Genomic DNA, 25862 nt, shown 5'->3' on the forward strand with positions numbered 1-25862 from the left:
GGAATCCAAGATTCTATGTTCAGAGAGAGACAGACAAGCCTGCAAAGACTGAAAAGGCACCTGTAGACAAGACGGAAAACCACGAGAGTACAATGACATGGAAACCAAAGAAAAAAAATAAAATAATTAAATATTAAATGTTACTCAAGAGCCATGTTAGACAAGTACTAAAAAAATTCAGTGGGATTTAGCAAAATGAAAATCACTGATAATCTCAGAAAATAAAATGAAGTTCTTAAAAGTAACTGTGAAGGGAAAAAAGATAATGCAATAATTGGAGACAATATGGGAATTTTGGAAGTCTTTTTAAATGAAAAAGGTTTGATCTTGATTATATCCTTATGAAAATACTTTAGTTAAGACAGAGTCTGCATATACTAGAACAGGAATGTAAGATTCCTGAGGAGATGGTGGGAGAGAACAGAATCTAAAGCACGTGATAATATGACATACTGAAGTATGTCTATAATTCCTTGTTGAGTATCAACAGCACACACTGAGAATACAGAGATAAAAATGAAGTCCTTAACTTCATAGAATTCACAGTCTACAGGAAAAATCAGACAAGCAAATAATGATAATAATATAGTATGGTAAATGCTGTGAACACAGAATCACACTGTAGCCCATACAAGGACTTGGGATTAAAGAATCTGTCCACAAAGGACATGAATAGACACTTCGCAAAAGAAGACACATGCAGCCAACAAGCATATGAAAAAAAGCTCAGCATCACTGATCATTAGAGAAATGCAATTCAAAACCACGTAAGATACTATCTCACACCAGTCAGAATGGCTATTATCAAAAAGTAAAAAAAAATAATAGTAACAGATGCTGGTGAGATTGCAGAGAAAAGGGAACACTTACATGATGCTGGTAGGAGTCTGTTTAATTATTGTAGAAAGCGGTATGGTGATTCCTCAAAGAGCAAAAAGCAAAACTACCATTTGACCCAGCAATTCCATTACTGGGTATATACCCAGAAGAATATAAATCATTCTACCATAAGACAGCAGCACTATTCATAATCGCAAAGACATGGAATCACCCAAAATGCCCATCAGTGACAGACTAAATAAAGAAAATGTGGTACATATACACATGGATTACTATGCAGCCATAGAAAAGAACAAGATCATGTCTTGTAAAAACATGGATGGAACTGGAGGCCATCATCCTTGGCAAACTAATGCAGTAAGAGAAAACCAAATACCACATGTTCTATCTTATAAGATGGAGCCAGATGATAAGAACTTATGAACACAAAGAAGGAAACAACAGACACAGGGGTCTCCTTGAGAAGAGAGGATGGGGGAGAGAGAAGAGCAGAAAAGGTAACTATTGGGTACTGGGCTTAATACCTGAGTGATGAAATAATCTGTAAAACTAACCCCTGTAACACGAGTTTACCTAACAAACCTTCACATGTACCCACAAACCTAAAAGTTAAAAAATAATAATAATCTACATTAAAAACTAAAACTCAAAAAATCTGTTCACAAATGTCAATGAGAAATTTTCAAATAAAACAGAAATGCAAAACATACAAAAAACCAAAATATGCTGTGCATGTGTCCCTCACCCCCACTACTCCCAAATCTCTGCATTTGGATTACTGCTACCTTTGCTTTGTGGACATGGACATAACTATCTACTTCCCATCTTTCAAATATAGGAAAGCCTCGCCTTTACCTTTCCCCATCACACCACTTTGATACTTCATTAAGAACTCTTATAGAATCTATAATTATCTTGTTCATTTATGTATTACTCCTCATTTTTTATATCTCCTCTAATATAGCCAAAACATGTGAGGGCAGGGACCTTGGTCTATCTGTGTAACTGCTCTTTTACCAGTGCCTTAAATAGTGCCTTGTATTTACTGAATAAATAAATGAATGAATAGTACAGACTGCATTAAAAAATGTAGTTACTTAACACTGCTAGAGTTTAGATTCCAGGTTAAGTAGAACTTGACTGAACACTATCTATAAACTATGTTTGATTTCCAATATAAGCAATATAATTTTAAACTCATCTCTGAAGGTGAAAGGCATGCAGTTTTGAATTTTGAATCCAAATTGTTTTCCATTTGACTACTAATTCCATTAATAAATTCCCAAATAAGTCTAGTAAGTCTTTATTTTGAATTTAAATTCTCCTTCAAAGAAATTTCAAATTAACAACAAGGTAAATTAATGAAAGATGTTGAGGTAGTTGACTAGTTATCTGGTGAGAAAAAGATGAATTCGTACTTCAATCTCTCATCAAAATAAATCACAGATTAATCAACGGCTAAAATCATAAAAATACTAGAAGAGCTTTAAAGAGACCAGATTTTACAAGTGAGAAAGGCATTTATTAGCATAAGCCAGAACGTTTATAAGATATACATTTTAAAGCATCTATTAATACACAGCAAGTGATACCATAAACATGGGTGGAAGAAAATTACATACTGGGAAAAAAAACTATTGTTTTTTTACATATATGACTAAGAATTAGTATTCACAATATGTAAATAATTCCTAAAATTAGAAAAAGACAAACTTAAAAAGGGGGAACAAAGAGGGGAGCAAATCATATACATACCCAGATAATTCACAAAGAGGTCAACAGAGACGGCCAGCAAAACAAACTAGATATATACTTGTCTATTAGATTTATCAACATTTTTTGCCTTTTTCATTCAAAGCATTCGTAAAAGGATATAGGAAAAGAGGAACTCGAATCTCCTGGCAGGAATGTAAATTGGTACAACCCTTGTGAAAGAAAATCTGACAAAAGCAATCATAAGTTAAAAGTCAATGTCTATTAATGTATATGAAAATATTTATATACATATATAAAAGCATTTGCTATTCATACTGTTTATAATTAGAAAATTGTTAACAAATGATTAAAAGGGAACTGATTAAATTAAGGTTCATCTACATAAGAGAGGATTACACAGCTATTTAAAAGGATGTGGTAACTCTACAGACATTCAGAGGAAAATAAATTTTAAAATACTAAGATATTGAATGACATATAGCTATTATATATAACAGGATCCCATTTGTGTTATAAAAAATTATGTTTATCTAGTCACTCAAAGAGTCTGGTATGATAGACCCAAAAAGTTAACAGAGTCAAGATTTTTATTTTTTAAGGTTTCTGAAATGCCTGAGTTTTCATAACAAGTACTTTCAGCATTAAAAATCTTTACATGTCCAAAGATATGTCTGTTCAATTAAAAAATATACATGTATAAAATAACATATTAATAGTCAACACACAAAACAGTAAGATAGATAAATGATTCCTTCAAAGCTCACTTAACTTCTGGATCTACGATGTCCAATAAGATGGTCTAATGAGACTACTGAGCACATGATAGGTGAGTGGTTCTAACTTAGATATGTTATCAGTATAAAACATACAATAAATTTTGAAGCGTTAGTATGAAAAAATTTAAAATATCTAATATTTTCATCTTGGATCACATATTAAAATGGCAATTTTGTTTTGTTCCAAGTAATAAAATGGTAATTTTTATATTAAATAAAACTTACTCTGAAAATTAATTACACCTGTTTCTTTTTAGTTTTTTTAATGTGGCTACTAAAATTTTTAAAGTACCTCTATAGCTCACACTATATTTCCATTGGGCAGTAACTGTTCTGGACAAAGAAAGGAGAGAGAGAAGTGAATATATTATTCAGGTATTATTTTTTCTTTAATGTAAACATTTCTATTTATAAAGGTTTTCTCAAATAGTTACTTTCAGCATCTTCGTATCCAACATTAATTCAAAAACAAATTATCATAGCTAAAGAGGAAGAAATTAAAAAGACACTATGTAAAAAAAAAGTGCCAAAATACCTTGTGTTTTATTTTAAAGTCATATCTCCATAAGATTACACAACCTGGTAGAGGATAAACAACTTTGCCTTGCTTGGAATTTAAACAATTTAGGCTCTTAAATGTCCTAAAATTCTCTGTAGCTAAGAAATATTTATATTGGTTCCTAGGAACTAGGAATCCTTAAATTAGGTCTACATTTGCTTACAAGTTTATTTTCCTTGGCATAAAACTTTTTAGTTTTTACATTACTGGTTATATTGGATCAAGGTTCTATTTAAATAGGCACAAGTTCAAGCAAAGATCAGATTCTGCTTTTAGCAGTGTGTACCTAGACAGGAAGTATTAAAAGGCAGACAGAACATCATTTATAAAATTACTACTTTCATTGCATTTTCCCATGTTGAAATGATTCTGCAGTTGGTAATTAGGCAAATTACTTACTTTAATTATAATCAATAATGCAGTCCAAATTACTATAGGAAAAAATTATAGATATTTATACCAAAAGACAATATACTAGAAACCAAGACTACGTGACCATTACCTCTATCAGTGTTATTTGTGAGAAATTGTACAAATTGTGCAAAAAGTGTTAGTATCCTAGTATAGTTATCAAATACAGAAGGAAATTTTTTCATAAAGGCTCTCTTTGAGAGCTGGTATTAGTGCTCAGTTACTTCCATGCACTAAAAAAAGGGGCTACTCTTCCAATTCCCTTCTCTAAAAAGAACCCCTACTATATCAAAAGGGGATAACCACTAATACATAAAAGTTTTGCACTTGGAAAATCCCTGTATGTTGATTTTATCATTCTCTTATTCATTCAATGAATGTTATTTCTACAACATGTAAGGCATTACTGCTAAAGCATTATAAGGAATATAAATTAAAGACACATACAAATCTTGCCAATAAAGAGCTTATAGTGTAATAGAGGAGAGAAGCTGGCCAATCTATATTCTCCCTCACCTAGCAAGTGGATGAAGTATCAGGGTCAATAGTCATAAGCCACAAAAGCTGACAGCTTAGTTAAGAGAAGTTTTGAAATACGTCTTTCATGACCAATAATTACAATTGTAACTTTTCTATGTAAAGAAGGAGAAGGCCGGGTGTGGTGGCTCACGCCTGTAATCCCAGCACTTTGGGAGGCCGAGGCAGGTGGATCGAGACCATCCTGGTCAACATGGTGAAACCCCGTCTCTACTAAAAATACAAAAAATTAGCTGGACATGGTGGCGCGTGCCTGTAATCCCAGCTACTCAGGAGGCTGAGGCAGGAGAATTGCCTGAACCCAGGAGGCGGAGGTTGCGGTGAGCCGAGATCACGCCATTGCACTCCAGCCTGGGTAACAAGAGTGAAACTCCGTCTCAAAAAAAAAAAAAAAAGGAAGGAGAAAATTTGAATTTCTTCTCTAGCTTAACACACACTTTTATAATTCCATATGTGAACCACAGTAAAGGGTAGGATGAATATGAAGAATATTTTTTTCTTATCATTTTGTGGTTCTATATTGGACACTTAAAAATCATACACAACCTGATCACTGGGGAGCGGCCAGTAATGGGAAGGTATAATTTTTTTACCCTCTCTCAAAAACTATTACATGCGTATGCTTTAAAAAGAAAAAAAAGTTTATGCCAAAGGTTTTAGTATAAACAATAAAAAGGGAACGATCCAAGATGGCCGATCGCCAACATCCCGGGATTGCAGCTCTCGGAAGGCGCGGAGAACTAGAGGACGCCACACTTTCAGATAAATTCTGGTCGCTCACGGAGCAGAAGATCCCCCAGTGGAGGAAACACACGGGTGGCGACTCTCGTGGTTGGCGCAGCGGTTCCGCCGGCACCTCGGTGCAGCAGCTCTCGGAGCAGAGTAAACAGGTTCGGAGGACCCACAAGGGCCCCCAGCAGGACACCAGAGCCCGGCAGCGGCTGTGACAGCATCTCCGCGCGGCAGCGCTCAGCGCAGAGTAAACGAAACCGGTTCCCCTTCTGACCGAGGTTTGGAGCCCCGGGAAGGCAGAGTCGCCTACTAGGGACACAAGAAGGAAGCCGACAGGAGAATCCTGGGCAGAAAAGCACCATCAGTTTTAACGCCACTGCTCTGGCCCTGGGAACTAACAACCTGGACGTCCACTCAAGAGACCTAATCTGAAAGTTGGTAATTTCAAAGACGACAGGAGGATAAATTTACAATGACGGGAAGAAACCAGCGTAAAAAAGCTGAGAATACTCAAAGTCAGAACGCCTCTCCCTCTAAAGATGATCACAGTTCCACATCAACAATGGAACAAGGCTTGATGGAGAACTAGCGCATCCTGATGACAGAATCACTCTTCAAGGAATGGATGATAACAAACTTTGGTGAGTTAAAAGACCGTGTTGTAGCCCAACATAAAGAAACTAGGAACTTTGAAAAAAGGTTTGATGAACTCCTACTGAGAATAGACAACTTAGAGAGGAGTATGAGTGAATTAATGGAACTGAAGAATACAATACAGGAACTCCGAGAAGTATGCACAGGTTTAAACACTCGAATTGTTCAAGCAGAAGAAGGGATATCAGAGGTCAAAGTCCAACTTAATGAAATAAAACGTGAAGAAAAGATTAGAGAAAAAAGGATAAAAAGGAATGAGCAAAGTCTCCAAGAAATGTGGGACTATGTGAAAAGACCAAATTTACGTTTGACAGGTGTACCTGAATGCGGTGGAGAGAATGAATCCAAGCTGAAAAATACCCTTCAGGATATTATTCAGGAAAATTTTCCTGAACTAGCAAAGCAGGTCAACATTCAACCCCAGGTAATACAGAGAACACCACAAAGATATTCCTCAAGAAGAGCAACCCCAAGGCACATAATCGTTAGATTCACCAGGGTTGAAACAAAGGAGAAAATACTAAGGGCAGCCAGAGAGAAAGGTCAGATTACCCACAAAGGCAAGCCTATCAGACTTACAACATCTCTCTACAAGCCAGAAGAGAGTGGGGGCCAATATTCAACATCCTCAAAGAACAGAACCTTCAGCCCAGAATTTCATATCCAGCCAAACTAAGCTTCACAACTGAAGGAAAAATAAAATCTTTTATGAACAAGCAAGAACTCAGAGATTTTATTACCACCAGGCCTGCTTTACAAGAGCTTCTGAAAGAAGCATTACACACAGAAAGAAACAACCAGTATTAGCCTTTCTAAAAATACACCAAAAAGTAAAGAGCACCAACATAAAGAAGAATTTACACCAACAAATGGATAAAACAGCCAATCAACATCAAATGGCAGTAACCCTAAATTTAAATTGACTAAATCCCCCAATCAAAAGACACAGCCAAAACCCAACGGCATGTTACATCCAGACCTGTTTCACATGCAAGAATACACAAAGACTCAAAACAAAGGGATGGAGAAAGATTTACCAACCAAATGGAGAGCAAAAATAAATAACAAATAAATAAAAAGCAGGAGTTGCAATTCTCGTATCGGAGAAAATAGATTTTAAAGCAACAAAGATATAGTGGTAAAAGGATCAATGCAACAACAAGAGCTAACGATCCTAACACCCAGATACGAGACTTAGATTCAATGAGACAGAAAATTAATAAGGATATCAAGGACTCGAACTCAGATCTGGAACAAGTAAACTTAATAAATATTTATAGAGCTCTCCACTTCAAATACACAAAATATACATTTTAGTCAATACACACCACACCTACCCATAAGTTTAAATGAAACATTGATGGGCCATTATTAATACCCAATTTTTTTCAAAATAAAGCAATATTTCCATTTACTCTCCCTCTTTCTTTTCCTCTTTCTTCCTCTCCTTTACTTATTTTTTTTTTCTTTCTTTCTCTCAAAAAAAAAGAAATCAACTTGTAAACCTCTAGATCCAGGTCAGCAATGTCTCTCTCATTGCTTGATTCCCTTCCTTCCCGTCCCTCCCTCCCTCCCTCCCTCCCTCCCTCCCTCCCCGCTTCCTCCCTTCCTTCCTTCCTTCCTCCCTTCCTTCCTCCCTACCGTCCTTCTTCTCTCCCTTCCTGCCTTCCTCCCCCCCAACAAAAAAAAAAAAAATCATACACAACCTAATGAAAACATACAATTCTTTAAAAAGGTAAAAGAGACTAAAACTCGGAAAATCTAGATTATAACAAAATTTCCCAATTTACATTATCTTAAAATGCAATTAATTTTCACCAGTAAAATACTATAGTATGGGTACAAATGCATTGATTAGTTCTAACTACTAAAATGGCTAATATATAACACTGTGTGTAGTGTTTATGATATACCAGGTAATGTTCTAAGTGCTCTGAAAATATAAACTTTAAATTTTTTACACAAACCTATAAAATAGGTGTTATTCTTACGGGACAGATGAGAAAACAGAGGTTCAGAGAAGTGAAGTAATTTGACCAAAGGTCACAAAGCTGAAGAATATCAAAGCCAGGATCCTGATTCAGGCAGTCTTGCTCCAGAATCATGCTCTTAATCACTATGGAATACTACCTCTACAGTAACTATTATATGCAAAACCCTTAATCCTAAGTCATCAAAAGGAAGGGTGTCTATTTTATACAGTGAAGAAGTATTTCTCAGAACAGAAATTTGGGGCTGAACACAGTGGCTTACTCCTGTAATACCAGCACTTTGAGAGGCTGATGTGGGAGGTTCACTTGAAGTCAGGAGTTGGAGACCAGCTTGGGCAACATAGTGAGACAAAGTCTCTACAAAATATTAAAAAATTAGCTGGGCATGGTGGCATGCATCTGTAGTCTCAGCTACTTGGGAGGCTGAGGCAGGAGGCTCGCTCGAACCCAGGATTTCATGGCTACAGTGAGCTATGATCACACTAGCCTAGACAACAGAGCAAGATCCTGTCTCTAAAAAAAAAAAGAAAAAAAATGGAAATGGTTCATTTTGTATAATAATTTACACTGAAATTCATTACAATAAAACTTTTCCTTGTGTTAAAAAGCTATTAACTTTACAAAAAATTTCTTTTAAGTAAGGTTGATTATATATACACATACACATACACAGGTTAAAAGTTAGTTTCATGTGATTTAATAACTAGGATTTTGAGTACTTCTTGTTTGCCCAACACTGTTCTAAGGGTTCTACATGTACTATTAAATTATCATAATGCTATGAATTATGTGCTGTAATTACTCCAGCTTTACAGATGAGGAGGAATGGAGAGGTTAAGTAACTTGTCCAAGGGTAGAAAGTTAGAGCTGGCTTTTGGACCCACACCACAGTCCGACTCCAGCACCCATATTCTTAACAATTTTACTATATTAATATGTCAAGATTAAGCAGTTTTTTAATTGTACTTTAAATAAGATTAAGCAGTTTTAAAGGATACTATTTTCTCACAAAATCCTTAATATGAACACTCGGTAAGAATAATCAGTATTTAATTTCAGCATTTAGTATTTTTTCTTTTTAACACTAAGTTGGAAGCACAGCAGAAAATTTATTTTTAGAAATATTATTAATTGGCTTGGCTCACGCCTGTAAATTTTGGGAAGCCAAGGCAAAAGAATTGCTTGAGCCCAGTATTTCCAGACCAGCATGGGTAACATATTAAGACATCATCTTTAAAAAAAAAAAAAAAAAAAAAGAAAGAAAGAAAGAAATGTTATTAATCTCTTTTTGTTAAATGCATTTTATCAAATTGTTACTAAGCTCACAAACTTCAGAAAAACCTATGATGGGCAAGTTGCTTGTGACATTGAAAGTATTTAAGATTCAATTCTAGTTTGATCCTAGATGACCACATATCCACTGTTCTTCAGTGAGCACGTGGAAAAGAGCCTAGAACATAGAGACAAAGAACGCAGTGGAGAAAGGATAGTGAAATGTCTTCAATGTCACTTAATATATATGGAATTTTGTGATAATATACAATAATGGTTAAGACATATAAGATGATGCAAAAAAATTAACAATTATGGTGACAAAAAATAAGGAGCATACGTTGACTTATACAAAATACCACAGGAATACAGCATTGAGAGCCATAACACCACCTCAGGGAGTGGCGAAAGGCTTGAGAGAGAAGGTGTTTTTTAGTGATGGAACACTGCTTCCAAAAGAACTAAAGTGTACTGTCGGAAATGTATGCTTAATTCATTAATTTTTTTCTCAACTTTAATAATAAATTTACCTAACAAAGGAGTTTATTTTTGACTTGTCAATCTCTTAAAATCATAAAAAATTAAAATTAGCTTTTAAAAACAGGTAGTCACCATAGCACTAAATGTGTAGTTTATAATATAGCAAAGTTAAAAACAATTTCAAATTACTTACTAAGTTAGTTGCTCATTTCTTTGTTTTTATTTAGCATTGATCTAACTCAGTGTGGAAGAAGGTTACATTCGTGCAAGTTAACACAGCTTACTGATTAACTATATTCACCTGCCAACCTTATTTTTTCTGTGGCAAATATTGGCATATATAGTTAAGAAGTCTAGGTTGCTTCTAGAAGAAAACAGTTCCACATTGCTTGAAACTGAATAATCAGGATAAAAATGTTCACAATTAAGCTCCTTCTTTTTATTGTTCCTCTAGTTATTTCCTCCAGGATTGACCAAGACAATTCATCATTTGATTCTGTATCTCCAGAGCCAAATTCAAGATTTGCTATGTTAGATGATGTAAAAATTTTAGCCAATGGCCTCCTTCAGTTGGGACATGGTCTTAAAGACTTTGTCCATAAGACTAAGGGCCAAATTAATGACATATTTCAAAAACTCAACATTTTTGATCAGTCTTTTTATGATTTATCATTACAAACCCGTGAAATCAAAGAAGAAGAAAAGGAACTGAGAAGAACTACATATAAACTACAAGTGAAAAATGAAGAGGTAAAGAATATGTCACTTGAACTCAACTCAAAACTTGAAAGCCTCCTGGAAGAAAAAATTCTACTTCAACAGAAAGTAAAATATTTAGAAGAGCAACTAACTAACTTAATTCTAAATCAACCTGAAGCTCCAGAACACCCGGAAGTAACTTCGCTTAAAGTAAGTAGAAAATAAAGAGGGTTCATGATTATGTTTTCAATGTGGATGCTTTAAAAAAATATTTCTAAGGCATGTTATTTGAAATACTTTGTTGCACTGTTGAAACACTTTATTTTTAAGAAAAATAATCTCCAGAAAATAAAATTTCCCATTATAATTTCAAGTTGGTTTTTGTTTCCCTAATGTTATATGAAAAGACTGAAACTTTACATTTTATGTGAAAATTACAAATCAAGTAATACAATCTAGAACACTAAATCATTACAGTATTGCAAATTACTGAAGGTAAGTAGAAAGTTAAAAAAAATTAAAACTATTCTCCCATGTTTAAAACAGATTAAGGCAATACAGTAAATGGAAAAGATTTATTCCTATTAAAATATGCTAGGCTTTTTCTCTTGACATTCAAAAAATCAAATTTTAGAGATAGTACAAGTCAAATAAAATATTAAGAACAGAAATATGTACTATTTGAAAGAAGCATACAAGGGGAAGGAATTGCCAATATTCATTTTTCAAATCTATTATTAATTTAAAAATTTAGATTATGATAGTGTTACAGGAAATGAAAACTAATAGAAAAGAAAGAGGAAAGCAACTTTTAACCAGACTACCAACTATATCCAGACTTTTGTAGAAAAACAAGATAACAGCATCAAAGACCTTCTCCAGACTGTGGAAGAACAATATAAACAATTAAACCAACAGCACAGTCAAATAAAAGAAATAGAAAATCAGGTAAGTCAATATGTTAATGGTATGTCCCGTCTTTCACACAGGTTTGTAAAAACACTGAATCCAAAAATTATTTAAAAGCTTTAACTGGATCATAAGTAAAATTATCATATCAACATAACTCTTAAAATTGCAGGTGCTGAAGCTAATAAACTACCTATGTTTAAATTATGGCTGAACTTTGTGTGGCCTTGAATAAATTACTTAATCCCTCTGTCTCAGTTTCCTCACATAGATAATAGAACTTACAGGATTACTGTAAGAAAAAAAGTCAAATCATAGCAGTCATTGTGATCCAATAAAAATTCAAATTAGATCATATTTCTCTTTGCTCACAACCCCACAACAGCTTTCCATCTCACTCATATTGGCTCTTTAGACCCAAGATAACCTAACCGTTCATCATCTCACTGACTTCACCTCCTCTACTCTAGTCATTCTGACTGGTTTACTGGTATTAAAATACATCAAACATGCTACCACCTCAAAGCCTTTGTCCTTGTTGTTTTGTCTATCTGGAATGCTCTTTTGCCCTGGTATCTACATGGCCCACTCTTTAATTTACCTTAGAGTTGTTATCAAATATAAAATTCTCAATGAAGACTTCCAAGGTCACTTAACCAAAAATTACAACCCCCGGTCCCATCCCTGAAAACTTCTACAACTACTTTTTCTCCTGCACACTTACCTTTACTTAACATATAGACATTTATGTCTTCTATTCCTGCACTAACATGTAAACTCTGTGAATAGAGAAATTTTTTCATTATTTTTATATTTTCCATTATTTGTATATACTCCAGAACATAGAATACTGTATGGCACACAGTAAGCATTCAACAAATTTCTGTTGAATTAATAAATGTAATGTCATATTCACACAGAAGCGTGTGCTATTATCACTTGCATTACTAGAAATAGTGTGCCTGATAATTGAAGGTCAACAGTCAACGATGTAATTAATCTACAATGTAAACAACTGGTGAAGTGGGAGAAAGAAGTACTTGTTTAGAATAAAGCTATGTCAGCATCTAAGTATTCTAATACACAGAATAGTTTAAAAATATTAGTAATACTCTTAAACAACCATTCAAGAGGGTTCAGAAGATAACATAAACTCAAGTGAAACTGGTACAAAAAAAATCATTTTCAAGAGATATAAAACAAATGTTATCACCAATTTCCACTAAACATAATTTTGGTAGGTTATGCTAAAAGGTTTTTTATCAACTACTTTTGGTTTCCATACTTTCCCTTCTTACAATGTTATTTTTCTAAATTTTTTTCAACTATATCTTTTACTATGATTAAATAAACCTGCTCCCAAAAGCAAAATGTCACTATGGTAATATACATTATGTCTAAAAATAAAAATGTGTGAAGAAACCAAAACAATGATTTTCTGAGTTGGAAGACGACTTAGATCATTTGATTCAACTTTCTCATATTTAAATTAAAAAAAAAACTCTAAAAATTAAAGTAACTTTAAGATTACCTTGTTACTTAGCAGAAAAGAGTAATAACCAGCAAGTAAACTTTCTAATAGATCCTTTTAAATAAGGTCCTAGGAAATATCATTTATGCCAGCACCAAAAAGTTCACACTAAAAGAATAATGCAAGATATTATATATTCTACTTCTCCTACTGTCAATGAGAAAAACTATCATTCAATAAATTGCAAACCCAAACTTTTTAAATCAAAATGTTATTACTAAACTAACAATGAACTATATATGGAAAATAAGCAAATAAACTTGCCAACCTGCCAACATCTACAGATACATTTACAGGTCAAAAATTATCAAATTATCAAGAAAGCCTGGTTCAAATTATGTACTATGTTTTTACAGCAAGTCTGAAAATCAGTAAGATCTAAAACTGAGAATTATTAAACTTGAAATCTGAACAGAATATCAAATATATTCTATTCATATAAATAAAGAAAATACAATATTCTAAGCAAAGCAGTTGCCTTCCTGTTTTTTGACCAATGTCAGCTTTATTGCCTTGCTTTATTTTAACTTATTAAATAATGTCCCTGATTAAATATTTGGAGATGAGGCAATCTGTACAACCTGAATAGCATTGTTTATCTAAACATCAAATGCCATAACATTATGAACTGAAAGACAAATTGTATTTTTGACATCCTTACTCAGAGTTCCCCTAATTTTATATTCAGTATCATTTTAAAAACAGATTTATATTCTTTTATCAGCTCAGAAGGACTAGTATTCAAGAACCCACAGAAATTTATCTTTCTTCCAAGCCAAGAGCACCAAGAACTACTCCCTTTCTTCAGTTGAATGAAGTAAGAAATGTAAAACATGATGGTAAGACACTTTGGTTGGTTTCCTTCTTGAAGCTATTATCAAATTCCCTATACTTAGGGCCTGTTCTAGACTAAAATATAGATAGGAGATATCCATCAAATACAATGTGTCCATCTAAAGTGGATCCTGGGGTTCTTTTTACACCCTACAAAAGACATACTTAAGACAATCAGAGAAATATAAATATGGTCTTGAATATTAGATAATATAGAGGGTTTACTAAATTTTTTATTTTTTTCTGAGATGGAGTCTCGCTCTGTCACCTGGCTGAAGTGCAGTGGTGCAATCTCAGCTCACTGCAACCTCCACCTCCTGGGTTCAAGCAATTCTTCTGCCTCAGCCTCCTCAGTACCTAGGATTACAACAGGCGTGCGCCACCATGCCCGGCTAATTTTTGTATTTTAAGTAGAGACAGGGTTCCACCATGATGGCCAGAACAGTCTCAATCTCTTGACCTTGTGATCTGCCCACCTTGGTCTCCCAAAGTACTGGGATTACAAATGTGAGCCACTGTTCCTGGCCTATTAATTTTCCTAGACATGATCTAGGACATGATCAGTTAAAGGTCACTGCACTCCAGACTGGGTGACAGAACAAGACTCTGTCTCTAAAAAATATAATTAATTTTTTTAAAGAAATTAAGTTTGGTAAGAACAATTCTTACTTTCTTAAACAACATGCCATCTAAGAAAAATGCTTTAACATAAACATTACTGAAAAAAATGCTACATATGCCACAATTTCACAAAATGTAAAGTGAAATCTCAAGCTCGAAAGATATTACTCTTATTGCTAAATCTGATGTAATAACACTTTATTGATTCTAGGCATTCCTGCTGATTGTACCACCATTTATAATAGAGGTGAAAGTACAAGTGGCATGTATGCCATTAGACCCAGCAACTCTCAAGTTTTTCATGTCTACTGTGATGTTATAACAGGTAAAACCTACCTAAGGAGAAAACAGTAGTTAGTTCAAGTTACTGATTATGTATTTGCAAGATTAACCCAGTTATCATTGTTTTATACATATATCTATATGTGTGTGTGTGTGTAATACATATAACATGAGTATTAGTATAAATCTAACGCTTATCTTTACCTAGTTTATTTATGGATTTATTTAATATTCTCCTTTTTCTCTGTAAAATAATCTAAAGTGACTATTATCAACAAGTTTGCTATGCTAAAATTCATTAATTGCCCTTCACTTAACTTTTTGGGACCATAAAAAAATAATAAAATGTATTGCTATACCATTAGTAGACTACCTTACAAAGCCACCAATTAAAATCAAACAAACAAAAAAAGTTTTATATCTGTCAACATCAATCTACTAAAAAACATGATTTCATTCATTATATTCAGGTACTCCATGGACATTAATTCAACATCGAACAGATGGGTCACAAAACTTCAATGAAACATGGGAGAACTACAAATATGGTTTTGGGAGGCTCGATGGTAAGGTGACTGCATTCAATCATTCATTCAGTTGTTAATCTACAAATATTTACTGAGAACCTATGATAGACTGGGCATTAGGAAACAAGTAATGAACGAGAAGCAGTCTAAGCCTTCATATAATATCAAACAATTACACATTTGTTAGTAAATTACATTTATTAAAACTGTTATAATTTGAATTATATTTATCACAATTACATGTCTGTTCTTATACTTATCACAATTTAATTAGATGGCTTACAATTATCATAACTATAATTATTTAAAATGTTGATTAAATGTTACATGTTATAAGTAGTAACTGTTACATATAAGCTGTGAAAAGAACCACTCCTAGCATTAGTCATTCTATTCTCTCATTAACATTTTAAATATCAATTAATTGGGAGGTAAAAGGACCTGGAAACTCAGACATACAATACAAATTTTAAAATTTCAATTATTTAAGTATAATATATAGAATGTGTGGCTTAAAATGAATTAGTTAATGCAAATTATTCTATTTTGATTATAATAATGTAAAATAAGCAAGATAACATGTTTACAATCCATAAAGTACATATAAAAATCCATATGATGTCTAAGTACTCACTTATAAAGTAGAAGACATTCATTATTATATCAAAATTTTAAATGGTCAGTACTGTTTGACCATTTAAGAACTTTGTGTTCAAACTACCAGTTAAAGTCCTACGAAGAAGGTATATTTAATGATGTTTTATAGCTCCAAATCTTCTAATAGTGAGTGCAACCCCAAAATAAAAGGCTGACAGTTAAGTTGAGAATACTCACTTAATTCTGGAAAAAAAAATAGTAATAACCCATTTGTACTGTATTTACCAGGTGATCCTTAAAATGAAGCTTCCTACTAACTCAATAGCAATAAGAAAATAGTGATTGTTTTCATTAAATACTTTAATAAAAAGGAGTATGATAAAGAACAATTTATATTTTTTATTTGTTTTTAATTCCAAATAAAAATAATTTTTAAAATTTTAGAGAAAAGTTATTAAGAATCATGCTTTTTCAATTAAAATGTTTTTAAAAATTTATTCCCATCTTTCTCTACAAAGAAAACATATATTAAGCAAATATAAAAGGCCAGGTTTACATTTCAGGAAAGTGACTATATTATTACCAGGTCTCTGGGAATACTTAACAAATCTCTTGACTGTATATAGATGCTAATAAATAGCTGATAGTAAAACTAATCATATAAAGACTTAGAAGCAAAATATACCTTGACCAATGACAAGACTTTAAAATATCTATAATAATGTAATACATTTCACTGGTGAAATATGTCTTATAATATGCATTTTAGAAAGGATAATCAGACTTTCAGTTCTATTAATATTTTTAACATTTTTGTGCATATAACTATCTTCAATAAAATTGTTTTAAAAGGTATTTTTTAAGATACTCTAAAATGATCAAGGGATTCAAGACTAAACAACTCAATTAGTTGCACCAATTAAAAAAACACTCAAAAAAGTATCCAACTTGTAGTCAATAATTCACAAATTTTTAAAACTTTTCTTTTCAGGAGAATTTTGGTTGGGCCTAGAGAAGATATACTCCATAGTGAAGCAATCTAATTATGTTTTACGAATCGAGCTGGAAGACTGGAAAGACAACAAACATTATATTGAATATTCTTTTTACCTGGGAAATCATGAAACCAACTATACGCTACATCTAGTTGAGATTACTGGCAATGTCCCCAATGCAATCCCAGAAAACAAAAATTTGGTGTTTTCTACTTGGGATCACAAAGCAAAGGGACACTTCAACTGTCCAGAGAGTTATTCAGGTATACTTTTCTGATACCAATACTTTATTTTCATATCGTCAAAGTATCTTCCCACATTATTAGCTATTATCTACAATGACAATTTTTTAAAATCCTAATCCCAAATAAGTATTTTCTCTCTAGAAGAAAACTTAACTATAATTAATGTATTCATTATAGTTCAACCAGATATTTTATCTCTAATCTTCCTCAGATTTTCTATTTTTGGTGGTATACGTGAGACTTATTTAGACTATTTAAAACTGGGAAGCATGCATCTAAAACACTGTAATATTTATAAGAAAAGATAAACTCATGGGGAACTACAGTAACAGTAACTATATACGAATCTGTACCCATTAAATTGTGTATCTATCTCCTTTAGGAGGCTGGTGGTGGCATGATGACTGTGGAGAAAACAACCTAAATGGTAAATATAACAAACCAAGAGCAAAATCTAAGCCAGAGAGGAGAAGAGGATTATCTTGGAAGTCTCAAAATGGAAGGTTATACTCTATAAAATCAACCAAAATGTTGATCCATCCAACAGATTCGGAAAGCTTTGAATGAATCAAGGCAAATTTAAAAGGCAATAAATTAAACATTAAACTCACCCCAAGTTAATGTGGTCTAATAATCTGGTATTAAATCCTTAACAGAAGGCTTGAGAAATAGATATTTTTAAATCTTAAAGTCACTGTCAATTTAAGACTAAACATATAATCACACAATCTTAAAGAATATAGCTTATATTTCTCCACCAAAATTCTTATAATTTGTTCTGTATTTTGTGATGTGGATATCAATTTTAGATGGTCACAATCCAAATTATAATGAACAGGTGAACTTATTAAATAATGTTCATAAATTAAAAATTTACAGAGACTTTTATTTTAAAAGTTATATGAGCTACAACTTTCCCAGTTCAAAAAACTAGTTTTCTCATTAAAATTCTAAACTTGACTAAACAGACTGATAATTGTACAGTTCTTAAATGCTGTAATATTAATTCCAAAACTAAAAATTGTCAGTCCAGGGTATGTGTAAAAATCTGTAACATAAATAAAAACTGATGCTTCATTTTGCTATAAAATAATTTGGAGTAAATGTTGGATATGATTTATTTATGAAACCTAATGAAGCAGGATTAAATACTGTATTAAAATAGGTTCACTGTCTTTTAAACAAATGTAGATGATGATTACTAAGTCACATTGACTTTAATATGAGGTATCACTATTCCTTAACATATTTGTTAACATATATACTATACACATTTTATGTATTTTAACACTTGATGCTATGAAAACAAATAATTGTAAAGGAATCTTGTCAGATTACGTAAGAATCAACATATTTGTGGCATCAAGTTAAAGTTTTTATTTCCCCTAAACATGCTGTTATTCTAATAATTTTGTGTAGGTTTTCAAGTAGAAATAAGTGTCATAACAAGTTACTGAATGTTTAGATAGCCTGACAAGCATGCATATATGTTTAAAATTCAAAAAATACTCTGTCCCTAAATTATAGAAATTTATATCATTCTTGCACTTTTTTATTGACATCACAACAGATAGATGATTATGTTATTTGTAATTTAAGTAATTTAAACCCTAAGTCCCTAACGATTATTAGATACAAATTTTTTTACCACAGTATCACTTGTCAGTATTTATTTTTAAATATTTTTTTAAATACTACCAGTAAGAAATTTTAAATTAAATCCATTTGTTAAAGGACATAGTGCCCAATTTATATAGTGACCTACCTTTGTCAATATTTAGCATCATGTATTTCAAATTATCCAGTATCCATGTCATATATATTTTCCATGTTGCATATATAAAAGATACGCATGATCTATGTGAATCCCATGTAAATATTTTGTTCCAGAAAAGTCCAAAATAACAAAGGTAAAAATAAGCCATAATTTTTAGGACCACAGACTAAGCTGCCGAAATTAACGCTGATTTTTTTTAGGGCCAGAACGCCAAAATGGCTCCCCTTTCCCCGCAAAAGTGGACCATTTCAAATGAAAAATAATTAATTATTTAATATATGAGTTGCCTCCTCTATTTGGTTTCCATTAAAAAAAAAAAAAAAAAAACTCTCATAGGACATGTTTCATTCTGTTCCTTTTAGGAATACTAAATTAGACTTTTTCCCCATATAAAGCTTTCTCCTACCAGAAAGATACAGCTAGTAGAAGAGAAAGGAGCTCTTTTCCTTATGATTCACAAGACTGTCTCCTGTCCTAACTACACTTTGCTTAAAGTATTCAAATTCCACCACTAACTCACAGTTGTCTAATCTAAGCAAAGTCTACTCCCCTTTGATCTCTCAGTCTACCTTCCCTTTGATCTCTCTACACTCACCAATACTAATACCCTTTTTTCAAACTTGACCTTCATTTTGCTTTCACAATACTACTATACTCTCCATGGATTACCCCTTACCTGAATCAATCTTTATAATCCTTTTCCTTTCTCATATTTAGTACTGTGCTCCAATGGACAACCTTCAATCATCTTTTCTACACTGACCCTCAGACATTCTATTTGCTCTCAAGAACTCATCTATTTACCATAAACAAGATTCCAAAATCTACATATTCATCCCAAGTCTCTTTCCAGTTCCCCTTCTTACATTGCCTATCTGCCATTTCTCCCTTCAATACCCTATACTCCACTCAAATTCAACATATAAAAAATAACAGGCTGGGCATGGTGGCTCACGCTTGTAATCCCAGCACTTTGGGAGGCTGAGGTGGGTGGATCACCTGAGGTCAGAAGTTTGAGACCAGCCTGACCAATATGGTGAAACTCCATCTCTACTAAAAATACAAAAGATTAGCCGGGCGTGGTGGTATGCACCTGTAGTCTCAACTACTCAGTAGGCTGAGACAAGAGAAGCACTTGAACCCAGGAGGCAGAGGTTGCAGTGAACTGAGATCACATCACCACACTCCAGCCTAGGCAACAGAATGAAACTCTGACTCAAAATAAATCAACAACAAATTCACCAGCCCTTTACTGCTACTGCTACCCCTTTCTACCCACCTTTCCTTCCTTTCTACTTTTTCACACCATCTTCCTCACTTCTTCATATCCATTAATATGACCACCATGCTCCCAGTCACAGAAGCCTGGAACCTGAAAGACATCTTTAGCTTTTTACTTAACTTTGTAAACTACCTCTTCTGTATCGTAAGCACCAAGTCCAATATAATCTTCTCTTGAAATGTCTCTTAATCTTACAAGTTTTCTTCCAAAAACTGTCTTTAACTTGAGTGCTAGATTATGTAAGCAGTCTCCTCTTTCCTCCTAATTTTATGTCCCTCTCCCTGTGAATCTTCTGAAAAGAAATTTGTAATGGATGCATACTGCTTGGATCTGTGTCTTTCAAACTCATCTATTGAAGAATAACAGCAGAGGATAATGAAGACAAATCCTTCTGGAGTTGCAGGATAAAATAACTTACTATATTCACAAATTTCTTTCAGAATCATATTGGGATCTTAGCTTAAATCTTAGCATTTTACTTTAAAATTACATGTGAATTGTTTAATACTTTATAAATCTATCTTCATGCCTGCAGTGGCTCACACCTATAATCCTAGGACTTTGGGAGGCTGGAGTGGGAGTACTGCTCGAACCCAGGAGTTCAAGATCAGCCTGTGCAACATGTAAAACTCCACCTCTACAAAAAATACAAAACTGAGCTGGGTGTGACGGTGGGCAACCTGTAGTCCCAACTACTCAGGAGGCTGAGGCAGGAGAATCACTGGAGCTGGGAAGGTCGAGGCTGCAGTGAACCATGATTGTTACTTCACTTCAGCCTGGGCAACAGAGTGAGACTCTGTGTCAAAAAAATATATATCCTCATATAAAAATATTTATTTTCCCTCAAGTATTCTAAAAAGTGATGCTCCTAGAAGATGTGCTGTGTTTATCCTGTGGACTTGCACATCCCATGTAGTTGTGCCCACACAAGAATGTATATTCTAATTACAAGAGTATAGGCCTTCTGAACAAAATCCAAATCCCTTCCAGGTATTCAAGAGTCTGTATCACCTGGTCCCAAATTACCTCTTAAGTCATTTTTTTCCACAACACAAACTTTCTGCTCTAATCAAAATGATCTACTTTTAAACATCTCCTCTATGCCTTCCTAATGTAGTCCATTTGTCTAGAATGTCTTCCCACACAATTCTGATTGGCTAGATTGTGCCATATTTCAAAGTGCAGATATCTTAATTCTTCCACAAGTATCCTAGTAAATGGCAGCTCCTTCCTCTGAAACCATACAGAATTACTGTCTATACCCCTCAAATGGCACTTAGTGAGAAAATACAGAGAGGTAAATATGGCAAATCATAATAATAAAAATTTTGAAAATAGTACTAAAAGCTTCAAAAGCATCAAAGATAGTCAATTCACCTCATTTTAGTGAATTGCTGAAAAATTTCTGTATCAAGAGTTTATTTTGAACTAGTATGAATTTTACTGAAACCAAATACACACGTCTCATTATGGGGTAACCAACTGTGGTGTAATCTATTTACACACACTCTGTCATCCTAGAATCAGCATATTTTCATGCTTGTATCTTTCCTTCCTAATAGCATACCTCATGGAATTCAATTAACTCATTCATTAATTTTAAAAATAATATTCATTAACCAATATTTATTGAGCATCTACAATTTGTCTCCTTTAAAAAACTTATTCCAAATTTGTACTCATATATAGTCTACCTTCTGTTGTAGGATAATCAAATTTCTTTGTGATTTTTTCCCCATCACTAATAGCCATAAGCACTGCGTTTATGTATGTACTACTGAGTGAATTATTCAACAGTGCAGTTTTAAAAATGAAAAGAAAATGACCAAACAACTGGCCCTTTTATCAAAGTCCAAAGTATTCCCATGGCAAATCAACTAGGGTAGAATTACTTAACTGAAATGCACAGTTCAAGGTCATGAAAATAGCACTAATAATCCCCTATTATAAGCCTTAATAAAATGAGGTTTCAATGACATTTTAGGAGATATAAAATAAACTAAGGATTCTATCTAAAATATAAAAGCTATTTTTCTATATCCATGTTTAGCCCTAAGAACAGTCATATACCTAATAAAATGGCTGGGTACATAATTCAAAAGAGCAGTAAATTGCAAACCTTGAAGATGTAAGGTTGTAGCTATTTATCTTCAAATATGCTGCCAAACCTCAGTTTCCACACCCAACAGTTGGGAATAATAATTCTGTCAAATCTATTATGGGGCTGTAATTATCAAGCCAGATACTGCATTTAAATAGTTTTACGAACTCCAAAGTTCTAAACAAATGTATATACTTTTTAAAAACTGGATCTTCCATATTATTTTTCACATTCCTTTAAGTAAATAATCTCTATAAATACTTCCTAACTGAACATACTATAATCCTCAGGACAGAAGAACAAAATTGCCCTTCTCACAGTTTGCATTTGTTTCTGGAACTTTACTCCTTCCCTTCGCCATTTGAGATAACACTCCATCACCTTCAGATGCAAGCTCCTAACTAAAAACTTCTGGATGGCTATGTTAAAATGTCAGGAAATAGAGCTCTCAACTCAAGAACTTTTATACATAAAATAAACTAGGACCAATTAGATGGAATAAACCCCAGAGAGGTATAAATAGGGCAAAACCAAAATAGCAGAGTATGTGGCAGAAGCTTGAGACATCTATGAACTCTAAAATTAAAATAAAACCAATACTTTCTAAAGCAGAGGACCATACACGTGAATAGAAAAAAAAAAAAAAGGTCCTGAATTTTCAGTAACGTTGAGCTGAAATTTATACTTCCTTAAATTACAAATTGTTGTAGTAAACCAACCACAGCGGTATTAGCAGTATATAAGATTTTGTCTTTAATAGAAACATACTTTTATTATACTTTTCACACTTAATACATGTATCTGAAATACATGTGTGGAACGTGCAGGTTTATTACACAGGTATATACACGTGCCATGGTGGTTTGCTGCACCTATCAACCAGTCATCTACATTAGGTATTTCTCTTAATGCTACCCCTCCCCTAACCCTCCAACCCTCAACAGGCACCAGTGTGTGATGTTCCCCTCCCTGTATCCATGTGTTCCCATTGTTCAACCCCCACTTATGAATGAGAACATGCAGTGCTTGGTTTTCTGTTTCTGTGTTAGTTTGCTGAAAATGATGGTTTCCAGCTTTATCCATGTCCCTGCAAAGGACATGAACTCATTCTTTTTTATTTCTGCATAGTATTCTGCATAGTATATATATGCCACATTTTCTTTATCCAGTCTATCACTGATGGGCATTTGGGTTGGTTCCAAGTCTTTGCTATTGTGAACGGTGCTGCAGTAAACATACAGGTGCATGTAGAATGATTTATAATCCTTTGGGTATATACCCAGTAATGGGATTACTTGGTCAAATGGTATTTCTGGTTCTAGATCCTTGAGGAATCACCACACTCTCTTCCACATGGCTGAACTAATTTGAAACATATGTATTTTTTTTTTCACAACTATTATAGACATCTCAAAATATTGTTGATGCTTCTTACTATTTAGAAAATACAATAGTTTTTGGACCTGAATCCAGATCATGTTATTTAACTGATTAACAAACACACATATCAAAATTTTAATATTTTGATAATTTTAATTCAATGTAATTTACTTCTTTTGTTATTCTATATATTTTATTTTATGCATTTAAAAACATGCTTGAGACCAGAAGTCTTTCAAATTTCATATTTGTTTTGGATTTTGGAATATCTGCATTATACTTATGGTATACCTCAAATCTGAAAATCCAAAATGCTTCAATGAGATCTTCTTTGAGTATCATGTGGGTGCTTGAAATACTTTGATTTTGAAGCATTTAACATTTTGGATTTTCACATTTGAGATGTTCAGTCTATATTCCAAAAAAGGGTATCACAGGATTCACAAGCCTATGACAAGGTACACACTAAAAAATTAGAAGCCCATGTTACAAGGACTTAATACATGAAATAACCTAGTTTAAGAAACCTGAATTACATGGCTCTCATGACATATCATGTGGGGCTTAAAACCTAGACTCTGATAACTTCCCTTTTAAAATAATTATCTTATCCAATTATTCCCCAAATGCCTAAAACTCTCATGCTTTTCAAACCAATCTCTCTCAAGTTGTATAGTGCATGAGTAAATGTAATCTAATAAAGCCAAAAACAACAACTTCCATTAAGCATTTAATATGTACTGTATTAATTTGTGCCTCACAATTTACATGTATTTATTCCTCACAGATTTCTACGATATAAGTACTTTTATTACACTAATGTTAAGGGAAGGAAAAATCATTCTTCAGTTTTAAATACAGTAAGTCCTCATTTAATGTCATGGATACTGTGACACTGAACAATATTCTTGGAAACTGTGATTTTAAAAGAAGGACTCTAACGACCAGGTGCAGCAGGTCCTTGAATAATATCATTTTGTTCAGCATTGTTTTGTTAAAACATTGATGAGAAAAAAATGGTTTTGTCACATCATTTTAGTGAAATCTAAATTTCCAAGAACCTATTAACAATTTTAAGTGAAAATGTACTGTAATTCCTAAAAATAAAACACAGTTACAAAATACTGATTATAAGAGCCCATCTCCTACTTTTTCAATTAGCTACACATATAGTTGTACCATTTCAAGTAACACAAAAATTATTTCTCTATATTAATTTGGAGATTAATTATTTTTAAAAGGGAATAGTCAACTTTATAATTTTTTTTTAATGAAAGTTTATTTGGCAAAAAAAAGTAACAATAGGAAAAAAGGCAAGAAAGAATAGTAATCACAGTTCTACTTCTGAATTTTCATGTAGTATCCAATCTTCTCTACTTCACTGAGGACACCCTTATACTAGAAAATTATTACTCTTTCTCAAACAAAATAATGCATCCTTTTTGTTGCAAGAGCTCTCACTGATAACATATTACTAACAGAGAACTAGGATCATCTCCACAAACTAAGAAACCTGGTAGCCTTGACATCCTGTATCACATTTTATCAGTGTCTGCTTACTGGTTAAAGCATTTTATGTAAGTTCCTTACAAACTGTACATAAGGAGGAATAAGGTTATGTAAAACCCTAATCTAAAATCAACTCATTTTGATGAAAAATATTAAAGCCTAAACCAGTATTCATATTCAATAAATGTTTAATAGAAGTAACTCTAATCTTTATGATGAGCTTAGCAAGTTCTATTATTCTCTGGAAATAAACTGCTCAGTCATGAGAGAAAAATGGTTCTTCTATAAACATCTAATAAATCCTTTTTTAAAAGCTTCTTGCCTACAGTATTATTTTTACTAATAATGTCTGGAATAAGTATCAACTCTGTAATTAATAAGAGTGTTTAGATACAGTCCAAACTAAAGGCACTGAGATATGTAAATGATCTTTCAACATCATTCTCAAATTAATATGCTATAATTCATTCCTATACTTGAAAACTTTAACTCTCAGAATAGAAACTAATTATAGTTTTTGGACTATCAATTAGCCTTACCAATACTAATCACTTCAAGTGATTACACATTCCACCTTAAAAAACAAAAGCAAACCCAAATAAACA

At 33.0% G+C, this 25862-nt stretch overlaps 2 protein-coding genes across 52 annotated transcripts in view; one reads left to right on the forward strand and one right to left on the reverse strand.

The window, feature by feature from the left end:
* DOCK7 (dedicator of cytokinesis 7) overlaps positions 1–25862 on the reverse strand; it is a 239316-nt gene that overhangs the window by 142243 nt on the left and 71211 nt on the right. The window lies entirely within an intron of this gene.
* On the forward strand, positions 10309–18312 carry ANGPTL3 (angiopoietin like 3). 2 transcript variants are annotated; one of them, XM_002750906.6, is made up of 7 exons: positions 10309–10877; positions 11505–11615; positions 13832–13946; positions 14774–14887; positions 15315–15410; positions 16960–17226; positions 17591–18312. In XM_002750906.6, the coding sequence occupies exons 1-7, from the start codon at positions 10383–10385 to the stop codon at positions 17773–17775; spliced, it is 1383 nt and encodes a 460-aa protein (XP_002750952.1). In that variant the 5' UTR covers positions 10309–10382; the 3' UTR covers positions 17776–18312. The 2 variants fall into 2 exon arrangements, with proteins under 2 accessions (XP_002750952.1, XP_035107574.1); XM_035251683.3 differs by lacking the exon at positions 11505–11615.

This window comes from Callithrix jacchus, chromosome 7 (genome assembly GCF_049354715.1).
Source record: "Callithrix jacchus isolate 240 chromosome 7, calJac240_pri, whole genome shotgun sequence".
Lineage (NCBI taxonomy): Eukaryota > Metazoa > Chordata > Mammalia > Primates > Cebidae > Callithrix > Callithrix jacchus.